General features: G+C 31.1%; 3 protein-coding genes across 12 annotated transcripts; 1 reads left to right on the top strand and 2 right to left on the bottom strand.

Moving 5' to 3' along the window:
• Nucleotides 1-2213: 2213 nt before the first annotated feature.
• Nucleotides 2214-6086, top strand: LOC8281920 (probable serine/threonine-protein kinase PBL28). 5 transcript variants are annotated; one of them, XM_002531355.4, is made up of 7 exons: nucleotides 2214-2905; nucleotides 3008-3195; nucleotides 3473-3671; nucleotides 3748-3911; nucleotides 4057-4161; nucleotides 5199-5321; nucleotides 5435-6086. In XM_002531355.4, the coding sequence occupies exons 1-7, from the start codon at nucleotides 2836-2838 to the stop codon at nucleotides 5669-5671; spliced, it is 1086 nt and encodes a 361-aa protein (XP_002531401.2). In that variant the 5' UTR covers nucleotides 2214-2835; the 3' UTR covers nucleotides 5672-6086. The 5 variants fall into 5 exon arrangements, 3 of the variants coding, with proteins under 3 accessions (XP_002531401.2, XP_025015249.2, XP_025015248.2); XR_003080642.2 differs by having other exon boundaries at nucleotides 2218-2905; nucleotides 5203-5321; nucleotides 5440-5642; XM_025159480.2 differs by having other exon boundaries at nucleotides 2220-2905; nucleotides 5440-5642.
• LOC8281921 lies at nucleotides 3318-8650 on the bottom strand. 6 transcript variants are annotated; one of them, XR_003080647.2, is made up of 4 exons: nucleotides 7765-8650; nucleotides 6618-6942; nucleotides 6273-6352; nucleotides 3318-3637 (listed from the first exon to the last, which is right to left on the bottom strand). XR_003080647.2 is itself a non-coding variant. In XM_025159483.2 (3 exons), the coding sequence occupies exons 1-2, from the start codon at nucleotides 8454-8456 to the stop codon at nucleotides 6687-6689; spliced, it is 948 nt and encodes a 315-aa protein (XP_025015251.2). In that variant the 5' UTR covers nucleotides 8457-8650; the 3' UTR covers nucleotides 3318-6352; nucleotides 6638-6686. The 6 variants fall into 6 exon arrangements, 1 of the variants encoding a protein (XP_025015251.2); XR_003080644.2 differs by having other exon boundaries at nucleotides 6202-6352; nucleotides 6638-6942; XR_003080643.2 differs by having other exon boundaries at nucleotides 6215-6352; nucleotides 6638-6942.
• Nucleotides 8651-10202: 1552 nt separating this feature from the next.
• Nucleotides 10203-12083, bottom strand: LOC8281922 (xyloglucan O-acetyltransferase 1). Its single transcript, XM_002531357.4, has 2 exons — nucleotides 11616-12083; nucleotides 10203-11528 (listed from the first exon to the last, which is right to left on the bottom strand). The coding sequence occupies exons 1-2, from the start codon at nucleotides 11824-11826 to the stop codon at nucleotides 10423-10425; spliced, it is 1317 nt and encodes a 438-aa protein (XP_002531403.2). The 5' UTR covers nucleotides 11827-12083; the 3' UTR covers nucleotides 10203-10422.
• Between the last annotated feature and the right edge of the window lie 5857 nt (nucleotides 12084-17940).

The raw sequence follows: 17940 nt of genomic DNA, 5'->3' as shown, positions 1-17940 counted from the left end.
CTTTGTATTTTAGCCCTTCTCCTTCTCGCGCTAGCTTAGGGGCCCTTTCCTAGCTTATTCTTCTCTTTCTTCGGTAGGTAGGATCGAATAAGGATGATGGGGGGATGTTTTTTATTATTAAGTTAAAGTAAATTTTTTAATATTAACATAACTTATCTAATAAAAATGATTATATAATTTTTTAATAAGAAATTTTAAATTAAATAATATTATTGAATTCATTTAAAATTGTTATTAGAAAAACATAACAAAATCTTATATCTTAATAATATTCAGTTTTAACTTTTAATTAAGTAATAATTTAATTAGTATCTAAAATCTTTTCCCGATGATTATATAAATAATTTAAATAAATTTAAAAAATATTTCAGATATTTCTAAATAATATTAAATTAAATAATTTTATAAATGTTCGGCTTTTTTCAGCTCAAGATCTAAGCCGAGTTTGAGACTGAAAATTATTAAGTTATTATTTTTCTATTAGAAACTAAGACTAAATGTTGCTAAAATGTTAGATTTTTTTTCTAAATTTATAAAAACATAATTTTATATGAGTTTGATAATGATATTTGATTTAAGTTTCTTAATTAAAAATATTATTTAATTATTTTTATTAGATAATTAGGGCAAATTATATTAAAATTAATTAATTTTACTCTAACTCGATAAAAGTTATTTTTATAAAATTAACATTTAGCATAAAGTTTGAGAACATTAAACTTTTTTTTATTGATTAAATAATTTGATTAGGGTGAATTGGCCATTTTTACTAAATTGCTGGATAAAATTGACTAGAAATTTAAAATATGAGCTAGTTGCCCATTAACTCTAAATTTAGGAGGCAAATTAGTACTTTAAGCAGGAATTAAGTGTTGAAGTGAATGAATAGTGTTAGTCAAGTTTTCTATAAGATTGAAGGAAAATGAAAAATAGAGAAAGTTTAAGGTGTCAAACGAAAAAAGGTGAAAAGTTAATGTGCTATATTGTGCATTAGGGCTTTAATTTAGCTAAAGATAACATAGATGCCAAAAGTAGAGCATGCAAGATTTGGTATGGAAAGACACTCAGCATGCTTAATCTGACAGTAAATTTATATTTAGCTAGAGCAATATCTCAATTTTGAATTTATATTTCTAAATTGTAATTAAAAGAATTAGATTAAATTACTCTTCTCGCTAATTCTTAACTAAACCACGTATAAATACCGCAATAAATAAGAAAATAATACATGTGTATATATATTTTATGTTTTAATATTAAATAATATTATTTAATAATATAAAATTAATAAATATATATTAATTATTTATTAATTTATTATATAAATAGATATATACCCTTAAATTGGACAAAAAATTTCCTAATTTTTTCTCATTGATATAATGAAGTTGGATTACCATTAAAGGCGTAGAAAAATGTTATCGAACTATAAATATTTATATATAAATAAATTTGTTCAACATCAACAATAATAAAAAAAAAATGTTTAAATATGCAAATAAATATATTTTGTGTTAAATATATTATTTTTTATATAAATAATAGTCTAAAAAGTATTTAGATGTTTACGAATATTTTGATCAGCAATAAAACTGAAATTTTATTATGTTTGTTACTTACTAAATCAAATCAATAAAAATCGAACTAGCGGGTTGGCCATATCTTCCGTTTTCTAACACCTAATATCTCCCATTTTATAATCTCTTTTTGTTTTTGAATGTGTAGGCCATATGATAAGGGTTGCCATGTCTCTTTATAATTAATCCATCTCCCATAGTATTTCAAATTTCAAATGCTAGCTAGCAATTAATTAGAATGACGATTAATGCCCGATATAACATGAATGCTGAGCTGGTTTCTAGAGGCTTTACCCAGAAGTTTTGGATTAAAATGCTCTTATTAGATTTTTATTAGAACTAAAATTTTAAAGTATAAAAGATATATTTGACTATTACTTATTAAACTAACAATTTAAAAAAAAAAAAAAGAATTGGATCACTTTTGATTGAATCGAGAAGGTATTGTTAATATCACCTGACTGCTAAAAAAGAAAAAAGAAATTCTGGTAGAGATCTATGTCTCGCTTTGGAGGGAGATGAGAATGTAGGGTGAAACCATTTAATTTAAGCCTCCTAAGTCTTATTCTTGGTGAAAGATGAATAATAGATATAAGATAAGGATCATTATTAGCTCCCACATTAATGGCAATCGACTTATTGTTGACATCTAATTCATTGGTCATTTTCAGAAAAATAATAATAATAACACAGAAAAGATGAGAGATATAAATGAACTAAGAAATAGTGAAAGAAGCATCTCAACGGCAACCTTTCTCTTGATGATAAAGACAAAAAAAAAAAAAATCAAATGAAAATGGAGGGAGAGACTGCAGATTGTATTTCCTTATCAAACAAAACCATCTCTTCTCTACGTCACCCTCCAAAGTTAAGCAATACCAACTTTTTTCCTTTATTTGCTTTGCCTTTTTCTTCAAGCACATCTCTCTCTCTCTCTCTCCAAAATCCAGGTGGTTGAAAGATATGCGTAGTTGGGTATCCTCCTAATCTTACCTTGCTCAATGCCTACTCATAATACGATTCTTGTAACATCAGCCTGATCTCTCGCATGCTACCCTTTAATGTTGTTTTAGTAAAATCTCTGGAGTAGAAATCTAATCTGCATTGATCTCGGTCAAGTGATCAGTAGCGTCAAGGTACATCCCTTCCAGGACTCTCTTTTGTCCACTCGTCGGCTCAGCATAATACTGCAACTCAGTGCGGATCATTTTAAATCCTGAAACAAAGGTTATTATATTCATCCAAGGAAAGAGTCATCATGCCTTTTGGGTTGGTCTCCGCGTGGAACAAGCGCCGGAGAAGCAAGTCGCAAGATCACACGAATCCTTGTATGTTCATGTAATCCTTTTCTTATTCCTTTGGCAGCACAAAAATAAATTCATTGCAAGATTTTATTTTAACCTATTTTCTTTATGTACCTACCTTTCCAGGGATTTATAAACCTGTCGAGTTTTGGAAACTTGATGATCAGACACCCCCATCCACAAAACCACGCCATGGATCTTCAGTTTTCACCCTCAAGGAGATGGAAGAGGCAACCTGCTCTTTTAGCGACGAGAATTTTCTTGGAAAAGGAGGATTTGGCAGAGTTTACAAGGGCACTCTGCGGTCAGGGGAGGTATGTTCTAAACTTCTAATATATCATTTTCATTAACAATGACAATATCATAATGGCAAGAAAGAATATCCCATCAAACAAATAAATCACAAATCCAGGCTAAAAATTAAGACCACCCAAAATAGACGTACAGCTTCAATGCTATTTCATCAGCACAAAAACTTGGTGAATCAGTTAAACTCCTGATTATGGAAAAGAAAAGCGTAAAGAGGTTAACAATCACTAACCCAGTTACAAGATCACAAATAAATTTATTTTTCCTCTCTACAATATGAAGGTTGTAGCAATCAAGAAAATGGAGTTGCCATCGTTTAAAGAAGCTGAAGGAGAAAGAGAGTTTCGCGTTGAAGTTGATATCTTGAGCCGACTTGACCACCCAAATCTGGTTTCCTTGATAGGATATAGCGCTGATGGGAAGCACAGGTTTCTGGTGTATGAGTATCTGCAAAAGGGGAATCTGCAAGATCACTTAAATGGTGGGTATCACGCAAAATCCAAATCTACAGTCAAGCTTATTACATTGTTACATCTAATATCTGTAACTATTTTTAGGAATTGGAGAAGAAAAAATGGATTGGCCTATGAGGCTCAAAGTGGCACTTGGAGCAGCAAGGGGACTAGCTTATCTTCACTCAAGCTCTGCAGTCGGAATACCTATTGTTCACAGAGATTTTAAATCCACCAATGTTCTCCTAAATGCCAATTTTGAAGCTAAGGTAAGCAACTGCAAGGCTCTTCTAATTCTATTTAAAGTTTTGCTCCCTTAAACTAGGACACTTTCTTCAAAACTACAGCTAACGAATAATTGATAAGACCAATAAAGTTTACTTGCAACTAAACTTGTATTCTTATTCTTCACAGATATCTGATTTTGGACTTGCCAAGTTGATGCCAGAAGGTCAGGAGACATTTGTGACAGCTAGGGTTCTTGGCACATTTGGCTATTTTGATCCAGAGTATACTTCGGTATGCATCTTTGTTTCATTTCTAATTTGGAAATGTATGAAGAGCAATTGGAACTGTCTAATCAGAATTTTGTGTCATTTCATGAATGCTAGAGCCCATTGTTCCTTTACTAACTATAATCTCCTAAACATTTAAATTTCCCTAATTCATAGGTCTAAGAATAGAGCAGAAGATGTTATAACTCACTCATCAAGATAACTGGGCTATTTTTAGCTTGCAAGTTTATGGAAGCATCAGCAACAGTTAGGCAGCTAAGAACTAGAAAATATGATGCTTGATAGACATGAAACTATTATAAGTTCATGACCAGACCCAAAGCTATCATTGTCATTTACGTGTTTGATAAGGTAAGCCCATGTATAATGCTATGTGAAGCTAGAAAATACACGTTGCCTAGAAGCAGATGCAGTGCACAATTAAAGTGGTAATTTCTCAATTCTGCCATCCCTAGAGTACTTGCTAGGAACTGCTTTGCTAACTTAAGACAAATATCCAAACATGTTGGTAACTGTCTAAAACCACACTTAAAACAGGTCTATTGGCTTCCTAGATCCTAGCAACCAGAATCCAACACGAATATAATATGAAAAGTGTCGTCCTTGCATTGTTGCCTTTGGTTGTAGTTCTGGGTGAACTAGCAACTACAATCTCAAGCTTACCTGAATTTGTCAACTTTATTATTTTTGAAGAACAATGCAATGACATTTAACCATGTAAGATTATCCTGCCTAGGAACAAATAATCACCAGGCAACGAAAGCCTAAGCTGGCCTAAACTCTTGGCTACAGAATTGATTCAGTAATATATAGACAAAGTCAAGAAACTAATAGTTTGCTGTTTAATAGATAAGGAACACCACTCTCTGACAACTACTGAACTAACCAAAACTCAAAGTTGTAGCCCCTGTCTATTATCTTAACCAGTTTACCAATCATGTTAATATGCAGGGAGAATCATTGTTTTCAGGTCCTTATGTGTTTCTACTTAATTTGTATAGAGTGAGATGTAAACACTAGTTCATCTGCCTTTTGTGACAGACAGGGAAACTCACTTTACAAAGTGATGTGTATGCATTTGGAGTGGTTCTTCTTGAGCTTTTGACAGGACGTAGAGCTGTGGACTTGAGCCAGGGATCAAGCGATCAAAACCTTGTACTACAGGTGGTTGTATCTCTTCTTATTTGATATAGATTGTCTTATCAAATTAAAAAGGGCACTAGAACACTAATCACGATACTGATGGCAGTAGTAAATGAATAATCCTTTTGTTTCAGGTTAGGCATATATTGAATGATCGGAAGAAGTTGCGTAAGATGCTAGATCCAGAGCTAAGTCGGAGTTCATACACAATGGAATCCATAGCCATGTTTGCAAACCTGGCATCTCGCTGTGTTCGTATTGAGAGCAGTGAGAGACCCTCAATGACTGAATGTGTAAAAGAACTCCAAATGATAATTTATATAAATTCAAAAGCTTTGGGTACGGCATTGCATTCATTCAAAAAGGTCTAATAGAACCTGATTGGTTATCAGCAGAGACAAATTGTATTATATCAATAATAAATTTCCTTCAATTGGTGATTCAAAATGGAAGAAAGGGAACCTATAAGTTTAATGATACAACATCGAAAAGGATCCATGAAGAAGGTGAACCCTAGCACTTTAGCAGTTACACAGAGGAAACTCAATGAAGATCTAGGAGGAGGATTTCATGGCAAAGAACATGAACCATAAGAGTAGAAAGTAAGAGGATTGCAGTCAGAAAGAAACATACACTTGTATGTATGGCTCAGTGTAGCATCAAGAATTCTTAAAAAAGATTTTTTATTCTTCACTTGTTAAAGATTAATCTATAAGATATACTTCTCAAAGACAGGAAACATGTTTTCTTTTTGCAATAAATCTTATACTATTTGGTCTTCCCTCAGATATCTTTTCTTTTTCTCTTATATCTTTCCTATCCGTACAAGCTCAAGCTCAAATAATTTTTTCAACATATGCATGTTCCACATAATTTTGAGGCAAGTAAGAAATGGAGGTACCTGATGCAATTACCTTTTACACAACATGTTTCTACCACAATTATGATAAATTACAAGCAAGGAGTTCTCACAGAATCAGCAATTTCTGGCCATAATCACCCTGATTTAATGATCACCACAACTTGGTGTGACAATGTCCTAGAATCCAAATCTGGAATAAGAAAAAGTAATGAGCAAGATATGGATATAATCATCAAGATGACACAGAAACATCTTAAAGAGAATCAAGATTTAATAAAACAAGTGTATGAAGAGAATCAAGAGTCAATAAAACAGGAGTCTGAACAAAAGCAGTCCATGTCTCAATGACCAATGCATCCTTAGTCACTAATAGCTCCCTAATTCAAAGAGGGAGGGAGATATATATATATAGAAAGAGAGAGAGAGAGAGAGAGAGAGAGATAAAGAGAAAGTACTTGCAATAGTTAGCATGCACCTTAGAAACACATGTTACGGCATCTGTCAATTGAATTGTGAAGAAACTTTCATGTAGAGTCTGACAAATTGACTTCAGAAGGGTCATCTAAGACTGGAAGTTTCTTGCACATCAAATGCTTACGTCTCTGCAACATCAGCAGGATCAATATACTATCTGTCTTAACAACATCATACCCTGCTTTTATATACATGTTGAAGGGAGCCGAATCAATCATTCTGCAATGCAAGTACACCTCTCCTTTGCAACTCATTTGAGAAATCAGTTCCTCACTTGCCTTCAAAAGATTCCAACCAATGCCCCTCCTGGAAGTTTCACAACTAAACACTAAGAAATCCAATCTAATTCAGTACATTACACAGAAATGCTCCAAGTTTTGAGGCTGGTGCTCTATCTTAGGTTAATCTTGTAAAAAGTTGCACAACTATAAATATATATCCATTTAATGAAGCTGAATGACAGCAACCATGGGTGGATCATCACACGTCATCAAGTATAAAGCATTTGTCATGAAGTCCATCAGAGGTGAAGCCATAAATTCAAACAAGTTCTACTCTGCACTAGTAGAAATTTTGCTCAGCCATAAATTCATATAAGCATATCAAGCTGGCTCTTATAAATTCTCTTGATTAAGAATACCAATTGGTAATATTCGTTATTGGTATAGTTAGTTGATCTTACTTTTAGTGCAATTCAATTTGGGGGTTGAAATCTTTGCTCAGACATATATGGTAGGAAACAAAAACAGAAATTATTTTTTTTTAGAAAAGGAAAAAAGGGAGCCAGCCAATGATCCAGGCTGAATGCTAGTATAACTTGGTCAGACTTCAATTAGATTTTCGTCCTGTCATTCTCAATTTTTTATAAAATTTAAAACGAGAAAATAGCAATTCAACCTTTGGTGAGTGCTGAAACCTAAATCATTTTCAGTTGGGGATAATATAACTCATTATTCACCACTTTGAGTAAAAATGCTAAACTACCAAATATAATATAACTCATTATTCACCACTTTGAGTAGAAATGCTAAACTACCAAATATAGCAATTAGACAATTAGTGATGTCAATTTCAAGCAGAAAAAGAAGGGAGCAAAAAGAAACATTAACAAGACATAACAAAACATACCTACGAAGTGAGTCCTTAACAGTCATATTACAAATATAAGGAGAATTCTTAGGAGGAACTGGCGTAGGAGGAGAAGCATTAGCACCCCTTTTATCAAAACACACTTCCACCGTCCCTGCCAACATCTCCTCTTCCTCTTCACCATCTCCATTATTACCTTCATCTTTCCCTATATAAAAACCAACGAGTGTAACAGCATGTGGCATCACCGCTCTTCTCTCAATCAAGTACTGCTTCACCAAGAATCTCAACAAAGATACATACCCAACAGGCAATAACATAGACTCGGCAAAAGATTCAGCTAGTAATTTCACTGTGATATCCATCTCCTCTGGCCTCATCACTCTAACCAACAAAGACCCAGTTTTTAATTCTTGAAAATACGTAAACTTTTCAAGGGTTTTAAGCTTTTCGAGCTCTTCATTGCTTAAAAAGCTTCCTGTTTTGAAAGAATCTTCAAGATTTGAATAAGTAGAAGAAGGAGAAGCAGTAGGTGATTCTTCTGTTGTTGAAGGAGAAGAAGAAGAGGAGTGTGAAGAGAATGAGGATTTGAAGCGGAAACATTGAGTCTTCTGAGAAGGGAAAAATGGGTGTTTGATAGGATTATTTGGAGAAGATGAAAAAAATAGTGACCTTTGGTGGGTCTGTGGATCTGAGTAGAGATTCAGAGAGAATGAGAGTAATGCAGCCATGAAGAGTATCCTTTATGATCATCGGTGTTCTTTTTGATAAAATCGATGATATGATTAAACTGCAAGTGGAATATCTTACATCTTCATCAGCAATTTAATGGCAGATTTGTCTTTTAAACCATATCTTCTTCAGATCATCTCTTTGATTTTTTTTTATTTTTTATTTTCCTTTTTTCACACTTTCGGATTTTCCTGGTAACTGGTAAATCATAACTCTGGTCTTTCGGGCCGGTTCAAATAGTTCTCACCAGACCGCAGTTCAAAGAAAAAGAGAATTATTATCAGGCCTGATTTTGGCCCAGATATAGGCCCATCTTGGACGGCATTTGTTGCATAGACGGTATAACATAGTTTCTTATAAACAATAATATTTTTCAAAATTAATTATACATATAATATCTTAGATATAAATATATATTTATTTATAATGAACTAGAGATTTAATTAAATATTGATCGAACGACTCAATCAGAAACTTAGAATTATGAATCATTTACAATCATTGTCAAAATGATATTGCTTCTTCCTTCTATTCTCTTTTTATTATTTTCATTTTTCGTCAAACTTAAGCATGAGAACAAAAGCCGGTTACACTTATCGTCCATCTAATTTTATTTTCTTCAGACATATTTAATTGTAACACTAAAAAAATTAGCAACTAAAAAGATCACTGCCAAGTCTGGTATGCTGCTGCCTATTTTAATCAGTCCCAGTAGATTCACATTCTGCTCACACTTGGAGATGATGGGATATATTAGAATACAAAAAGAAATCATACTTTTTTTTAGATTTGTCATTAGAACAGTCCAAATGGCACATAATGTAGATTGGAATTGGATGAATAAATATATTCTCTGAGTTGGGTCATTCAGCATCAGCACACTCCACCCATGTGTTGTTGAATTGTTAGTCAATCATCTACCTAATCTTCATTAATTTATTTCAATTTCTGACAGACATCACAGCCTGATTGTTTATTTTTAATCAGTACAGCATTCCTAAGCATCGACATTAATTTTTTGAATGACTGATGCCCTGCTTCCTCTCACAGTGTACAAATGGATCTGCTGGAAATGAATAAAAGAGAGTTATGCTGGAGCACTGACGCAAATAGCACAGTGAGGAATAATTATTCCCTTTCAGGTCAAAACGTTTCACTTTTTACCTCTTTAGTAGTAGGAGCAGCAGCAGCAGTAGTCTTCGGTTAGGATCTAGAACAATAGGACTAGTCCTCCCATGATCTCTTCATTAACAAGCATACAAAAGTTGCATTGGATCCCTTTTGGATTAAGGCTTTTTCAGTTTTAACCTAAGAAATGGACCCCCTCCCCGAAACCCTAAACATCAATCAAGGTTGACTTCTGTGGCTGAGTAGTTGGGTTTCACAAAGGAAAAACTTGCTGCTGCATTTGCTTGCAGCTGGTTTTTTATCAATTCAATTTGAAAAAGCTAATCCTAATTTGACTAAGATTAAGCATCAGACGACTAAAAAGATTGTTTGAAAACTACTGTCACTGCAAAATCTTTACTCTGATTTGAGGAAATCTCATTCGCCTAACTCCATTCGAATTTCACAAGTAAAATTATCGAATGGCAAATGATTTATCTCATTAAGATGCATATGTCCAACAAAGAGAGATTTGAGAGGCTAATAAGAACTAAAATCAAAGGCTTAAGCATGACGCATACTTTCCTAGAAAAAAAAATGGGCAAATTTCTGAGCAGACAAATTGGAAGGTAACCAAATTGTGTGAGAAGTGGTTAAACGTTGATTGATTTCATTTGTACATTTTACATAAAACCAAAAACAAAAGAATTCCAAAAAGATCACTATCCTTGGCACCATTTAACCTCTTTCTGTTTGTCTTCTTTCCTTTTGTCTCCCTTCAAGAGCAATAAACACCACCCAAAATGGATCACTCTGAGGACAAAGACAAACCCTCAAAGTCGACGCATTCGTCTTGAATTATTCTTCTCTTATTGATTCATATTCCCATCTTTTAATCACTTGTAGTAATATCTCATTCCAAGTATCTATAGGCCCTGGCAAACACCAATGCACACAATCATTTTGCACACGCTCAGTAACACCATTAGCAAATGGAAATGGATACATATATGGTCCTGGGTGACCATCCGGCCGCAGTAGCGATAATTTGGTCACGTCCAATGCCTCTATTCGCAACTTATCAAATTGCAAAGCGTTCAACTTTGCAGCTTCAACTTGTTCAATTTCGATTTTCCTCATCTCTGCATCCATTCCTTCAAGTGATTTCTCCCTCTCATGATAAGGCTTAGTTTTTGGACAAGCACCAAACTTATCCCAGTCGCCTTCAAAATGTGAAGGTGAAAAAGTAGTAACAATTACATCAATCCCATTGCCGTTAGTCCCTCTCCTTTCAGTTATAGTCTTAAGTGTAGTCTTTAAAGCATTGCTCAAAACATCATAAAACCCTATTTCAGTGTGATTAAGACCAGGACAGAAATGGCAACCCAGTATAGAATCACCCTCATAATAAACTGCTGGATGGAGAAACCAATGCCCAATTGATAACACGATCATATCAAGTCCATCCATATCAACAGCCCATTTCTCATCGACTTGATCCAAATACAATTCATTATGATTTGGACCAGTACTTGATTTTTCCACACCTCTTACAAGAAATGGTGACCAATAGACTGATATGTTGACATTATGTGAACCAAAATACCATCTGCGAAACTTATTATCTTCACCATCTCTATAAACAAGCTTAGGAGCAGAGGCAGTGGATAACATGCAAAGAAGTGACTCCAATTGATTTCTAGCCATAGAATCACCAATAAAAGCTAAGTGCTTATTCCTAAGGAGATTAAGAAATATATTGGGGTCAAACCTTGGAAGATTGCATTGCTTTGGTTTCCATCTCCAGTAAAGATAAGCCGTATCAGGCCTGCCATGAGAAATGCAATTCTGACCTTCTTTGATTGTGCCACAGGTTGTTCCATTATACAAAGGTCCTCTCTTTTCATAGACCCAATTGCCATTAGTGTAGTCACATGGAGTTTTTTCTACAGAATTTTTTGCTTCTGCAAAAGGAAGACAAAATCATTAGTGCTAAAACAAGCAAAGTTACAAAATTTAGAAATTACAACTCGAGAAACCAATAAATGTACCTAGTGTAGAAGGAGAAGGAGAAAAGGGAAAAGATGAAGTGGAGATGAGAACAGGATTATTGTGAAGAAGAGGGCAAGGGTAAAAATATAAACGAAACAAAACAAAAGGGATAATAGCATAAAAGGTCCATGGAAGAAGCTTCTTGGTAAGAGAAGGAAAAGAATGGTCTTTTGTTGGACTTAAGTTGCCCATTTCTTTGCCTTTTCTCATTCTCCTGCTCTGTTCTTGGCCTAGCTAGCTTATCTTCCTACCGTGATAATGGCTGCACAATTGAGCACCTGGGCTGGCCAAGCGTAGAGAGAGAGAGAGAGAGGTGGTGGTGGAGAAGGTTAGACTTTAATGGACTAATGGAGGCAAAGTCGCATCGAGAATCCCATTTTCTTTGTGCGCTGGCCAACTAATCTTTCCAAGCCGTGACTTCTCTAGTTGTTTGTCTTTTTTCTCTATTGCAAAAAATTTATATGAAATTTTATTTTTTTGTATAGTTTAATCTACGCCTCTTATCTGATGCAGTGTGGACAATTTTATTTTATTTATTTGAGTTACTTGCTGTCTGCTTAGCCTCTACTATTGTCCGTCACATAACATTTTCTTTAGTTTTTCCTTTTCCTGGTTTATAAAGTATGCTTAATTACTTTTAAAATGGTTAACAGTTGGTTGCAGTATTTCACTAAATCAGTCGTATACTCTTACCAGCCTCCAGCTTCAGTGAAATGCCTTGAAACATAAAAAATGGATACATGGACATTTCTCAACTTTATGGGTTTATCATTATTTGCCCATGCAATTTAAAAATTAATATCACTCAGTCACCCATTTATATTTTTAATATCTACATAAAAGGAATACCCTTGAATTGGTGAATATAAATTTCTTCTTGTACGCCTTATTCTTTACTTTAATAAATCTTCTTCTGAGTAGAAATTAAAAATTCAACATCAACCAGACATTGAACCAGCACAAGCAGCAGCAGTGTGTGTTTTTCTTTTTTTTTTTTGGTTTTGCTCCTCCTTCAAAGCATGACGATGGTGATAATGACGATTAAGCTCAGTGGATGAGTGAATGAGCATAAGAAAAAGTATTGGACATTTGATACTGGCCCGCAGCGACTGGCGTTGCATGGGGCCAAACCAAAAGAAAAATAATGCGTGGAAACACATAATCATGCTTTCCCTTCCCCCCACAAAACAAGACCTCCCACCTAAATTTGCTTTTAAGAAAGAGCCATGGACTAGACTCGAGAAGCATGATTGCCTCATACCCATGCTTTCAACGTGATATCCAGCGACATCTCCAAATATAGAATCTATTGAGGCTTTGCGCATTAATTCTAGTTTCCATACTTAAAATGTATCCTTCACCATAACTAAATATTTTGTGTAACCAAAAAGAATATTTTGTACAAACGGTTATTTTATTGGGATTACTCAATTAGTGAGATAGTATAGCTTATATATTAAATTTCATTATTAGTGAACCAAGTAACTAATAAAATAAATATAATTGGTCTTTCAATTTTTCATTAAATATTAATTTTGAATAGAATTAAATTTTTATTAAACGAGAGGAAATCTTTCATTCATTTTTCAAACGTTAATTTTTAGTGTTTAAACGTTTAGCAAAATCTAACCCTGTAATTTATTGATATTTCTAATATTAATTTTTTATTTCTCTAAGATAAAAAGTCAATCATTTTAGAGAAATTTATATTACTGAAGTTTTAAATCTTATTGTAATATACATAAAATAATATATAATGCAACAAATTCCGAGTAATTTTTTTATAAAAAATAAGATATTTAGTAAATTAATAATCCAATTAACGTTTTCAACACATAATTGTCTTAAAATAAAATAATTATTATCAATATAAATACGAATATAATGATATATCCTTACATATAATTGAGATATCTAAAACTAATTTACCCCTAAACGAGTTGAAAAACACCCTAACACTACCAGAGTTAATGCGTTCAAATTTTACTTTTTAAACATTAGTATACAATCAAATAAAAATTATAGGAAAAAGAAGAAGAGCAAAAGCATATTACGATCAGAAGATCAGGAAACTGAATCGTTTTCATTCTTATTTTGTGTTTCAATGATTGAATATGGATTTGAATTCATAGTTCTTGTACACCATTAGAGGGCGAGTGGGATGGTTTCAGAAGGAGAGTATTCAATCAAGACCCACAAATTCAATTTATGTTAGTTTTTAATTGCACTGCCATTCTCCCATGCATAATATATATGTACGCCCAACAGGTACGCAAGCCACTAGTTTTTTGCTTCCCAGTCTTAATGATAATGTAATGGGGGGGCTTGGAAGCTGAACTCATACCCACACAAAAGCTATCATCATCGGCCATGCATGTTTTGGCTCCCCAGATTTGGGTAAAAGCTTCGTTGGTACTAAAAAAATTATATAATATATATATATATATATATATATATATATATATATATATTTAATTGATATTAAATTTTTAGTATTTTTCTTTTGGCACTATATCTTTTATTTTTCTTTTGGTCTATGATGCCTATTAGAGATCCATATAAATTTTGATAATTCGATGGTTGAAATTTCACGTTAGTCACTATTCAATTTGTTACATTTTATTTACTAATATATAGTTTAAGAAGAAAAAACTAAAATTTCTCTACCAATTGAATATATATGCCATAATTTTTGGACAATAACATACATATTACTAAGAACCTTTGATGTTTACTACTACAATAATAATTTTTCAAAAAAGATTTTAAGAAAACTTTCAACAATTGATTTACTGGAATACCAAGAAAAATTCAATTGCATAAATCAATAAAATGCCAACAAAAATCTATTATAATAATTTGTTACAAAAATTAAATTTTCTAAAATCCACCAATATTTGAATCACTAAAAAACTGAAAAAACCTCAATTACATAGATTAATAAAATGCTAACAAAAACATCAATTACTATACATCTAACTCATAAGTTACTGAGTTATTACAATATATCAAATTTTTACAGATTATTAGGTTAATTTTTTAATAAATAAAAAAGCAAAGGAAATGCAATTTTTCAGAAATTAATTATTATAAACTAGCAATATATGTTTTATTTTGCTAGAACATGATTATAACATTAATTGTGTACTATTTTTTAATTAATTTTTATGCATTCAAAAAATCTGGGCAAACAAATATATGTTAACTCGTAATTTGGGCTATAATAGAAGATTTAAAATTAAAAGAGTGAATAATCACAATCGATTGTACTATATATATATATATATATATATATATATATATATATATATATATATATATATATATATATAAGATGGCAGCTCAGTGAGTAATCCATGTGGAATTCCGATTATCACGTCACTAGATTTTGATTGGATTCCTTATTGTACTAAATTTTGAAACCAAAATGGAGCTAATTTATGTCCTGTGTTGCCTTCTATTTGTATAGATAATAATAGATTTATATATATATTCACGCTGACAAAGAGTCAGATGATGTTATCCAGTGTCACATAGCCATTAGTGCCTAGTTTAAGAATATATATTCTTGTCTAGAGGACAGTTTAGGATGAATCATGTATCATGTGAGGTGGTCCACTGTAATCCAGTTATGCTCTGGATTTAATCATTGACTATCATGCGATTATGTTATCAATTTTCCATCACCAAACTCTTTGCAATAATTGATCATAAAAACATTTGAAAGTTTATTTAGCTTCAGATCTGAATCTACAATAAGGACAAATGAAATTTTGTATTTAATTTATGCATGAAGAAGATTGAACCATCACATGCTTCACCGACATAACACTAACAGGTTGTTCTTAGAATCGTCGGAACATCCTCCAACGCCACTGGAACTTCTTGTGTTTTCCGCAAGTTAAAAACTGATATTTCTCGTCTATTAGGTATATGTCGAAAGCAATATAAAAGGCTTAATTATTATTTAAATTTTATTTTTTATATTATTTAGTAATTTTATTTAATTATTTTAAAATTTTAAAATAAATATTTATATTATTATAACTATAGTGACTTTTTAATATATTTATATATCTATTTGAATAAAATTTAGGTTAAAATTATATAAAATATTTTAATATATTATTTAAAGTTATGTTTGGTTGACATCTATAAAAAAAATTACTTTATTTAAGAAAAAAGGTACGAGAGATAAAATAAAATAAAAATGATAAAATTGAAAGAAATATTTATGTATTATAAAATGTATTGACTTGCTGATGTGGAATTTATTTGAAAATTATACATATTTTGTAAGAATTTGGTTTACTCGTAACTAATTCTACACAAATTTAATTATGTAACCATTTAAAGTATAAAAATTTTAAATTTCGTAAATGAATTATATAGATATTATGAATTTCAACCAAACACTGTGTAAAATATTTTTACATAATTTTTGTTTTTTAAAATTGTTTATGTAAATTAATCTAGAATTTTATGAATCAACAGACTAATAAACACTATACCGTTAAAATTTAAAAAATTATAACTAATTTTTTTAAATAAAAATATATTAATATTTATTTTAAAATTTTAAAATAATATAATAAAATTATTGAAAAATATAAAATTTATTATTTTAATTATTAATTAATCCAATATAAGAACATAATTAATCAACTATAACTAGAAAATAGGTATCACCTATCATTTATTTTCTTCTTTTTTTAAATAGTAGTAATAGTAGATTAGATTTCTTTAGTCACATCAATTCGCAGTTCCAGGAATAGGATGACTTCGTGAGTTAGTATTAAAGAAGGAAAAACAAGTCATAAAAGTAAGGAGATGGAAGCGTTTCCGTTACAACTAATAATGCAAAAATGGATTTTTACCGGTCTAGTGAGAGGTCTTGAGCTTCCTTTCCCGACTGGACTGACCAATGTGTCTTCTATCAGAAGTTTATGCTTTTTAATATTAAAGTTTAACCCTTTACTATTTTTATTGTTTATAAATTTAGTTAATAATTTTATAATTTAAATCTCAAATTCATTGGACCTTAAATTTTAACTTTTGATTTTTAAAATTGAATTTGCTTTATTTATTTATTTAAATATGATAAATAAATTTGACTGATATTAACTATTTATTTAAAAACAATGGCGTAAATTATTTATAAATTTAATATTTATATAAATTAAAAAAAGATGTATCATTCATTTGAATTAGATGTTTTAAACCTTACAAATATAATTTAGGACTTTTATTAAAATATTATAGGATTGTGATTTTTATATACACTATATATAAAATTTAAAAACTTGAGTTATAATAAGAGAAAATCATAAAATTTATTTTCTTATATTTCTTTTAATATATATATTTTTTATATTAAATCTTGAAAAATAAAAATCTCCTATTAAATCTTCATAATTTTACGATTCAAATTTTATTTATTTATCAAAATAACATATTAATATATTAGAGTTGTTATTCTATATTTTAACATAGAAATATAGAAACAATAATTATATTTATTAGTCTTTCCTAAAAGAATCTAGGTTAGTAGTGAATATATTTTAAAAAATAAGATTTCGAATTTTTTTATAAATTTATTAGATTAAATATTTTAAAAACATATTAATAAAAACATCAGTTTATCTCTTTTTCTTTTAATTCTAAAATTGGAAAAAAAGATAAAAGTGTTCATTTATCCGTTTTCTTAAATAACTTCTACAACTAAAAATATAGATTTTAATAAAACAATTCCAAAATGGAAATAAATTACCGTAATCAATCCAAGACACAAAGGGGAGTCCAAATCAAGAAGTGATTGTGTAACGCAATTGACGTTATTAAAAGATCCCAATTTCGGACATGTAGCATAGATAATAATGATGAAAATCATGCCCAGAGAAAATCTTGGGGAGTGGTGGCCACCAGCTAAGCTACGAATGCAGAAAATGATGACCTATGGACTAGGCTGAGCATGGATCTCGGTGATTTCTGCCCGAATCAAATAACCGTATCGAAAAGTACCAGAACCGAAAAAATCGAAAGTTTTTATAACCGAATTGAACCGATCCGAATTTTTTTACTATTACGGTATGGTACTGGTTCTTTAGTAAAAACCGTACCGTAACCGTACCAGAACCGATCCGTCTTGTACTGATCCGAACCAAACCGTAGAATCGAATTTTTTACATATATTTATAAACATTTATTTATATTATATAAATAATACATATATTAAAAAAATAATAAATATACTCTATAAAAAATTATTTTATATTTATTATTTATATAATTCAAACAATTGTTATCGAAATACAAAAAATAATA

This window comes from Ricinus communis, chromosome 1 (genome assembly GCF_019578655.1).
Source record: "Ricinus communis isolate WT05 ecotype wild-type chromosome 1, ASM1957865v1, whole genome shotgun sequence".
Classification (NCBI taxonomy): Eukaryota; Viridiplantae; Streptophyta; class Magnoliopsida; order Malpighiales; family Euphorbiaceae; genus Ricinus; species Ricinus communis.
This window is presented reverse-complemented; position numbering and strand designations above follow the sequence as displayed.

Excerpts from the sequence above, each read along its gene's own strand:
- LOC8281920 (XM_002531355.4), top strand. The coding sequence starts at position 2,836 with ATGCCTTTTGGGTTGGTCTCCGCGTGGAACAAGCGCCGGAGAAGCAAG. Across the intron at positions 3,196-3,472 it reads GCACTCTGCGGTCAGGGGAG|GTTGTAGCAATCAAGAAAAT; the intron begins GTATGTTCTAAA and ends TACAATATGAAG. Across the intron at positions 3,912-4,056 it reads ATGCCAATTTTGAAGCTAAG|ATATCTGATTTTGGACTTGC; the intron begins GTAAGCAACTGC and ends TATTCTTCACAG.
- LOC8281921 (XM_025159483.2), bottom strand. The coding sequence starts at position 8,456 with ATGGCTGCATTACTCTCATTCTCTCTGAATCTCTACTCAGATCCACAG. Across the intron at positions 6,943-7,764 it reads GTTAAGGACTCACTTCGTAG|GAGGGGCATTGGTTGGAATC; the intron begins GTATGTTTTGTT and ends TGAAACTTCCAG.
- LOC8281922 (XM_002531357.4), bottom strand. The coding sequence starts at position 11,826 with ATGAGAAAAGGCAAAGAAATGGGCAACTTAAGTCCAACAAAAGACCAT. Across the intron at positions 11,529-11,615 it reads TCCTTCTCCTTCTACACTAG|AAGCAAAAAATTCTGTAGAA; the intron begins GTACATTTATTG and ends TTCCTTTTGCAG.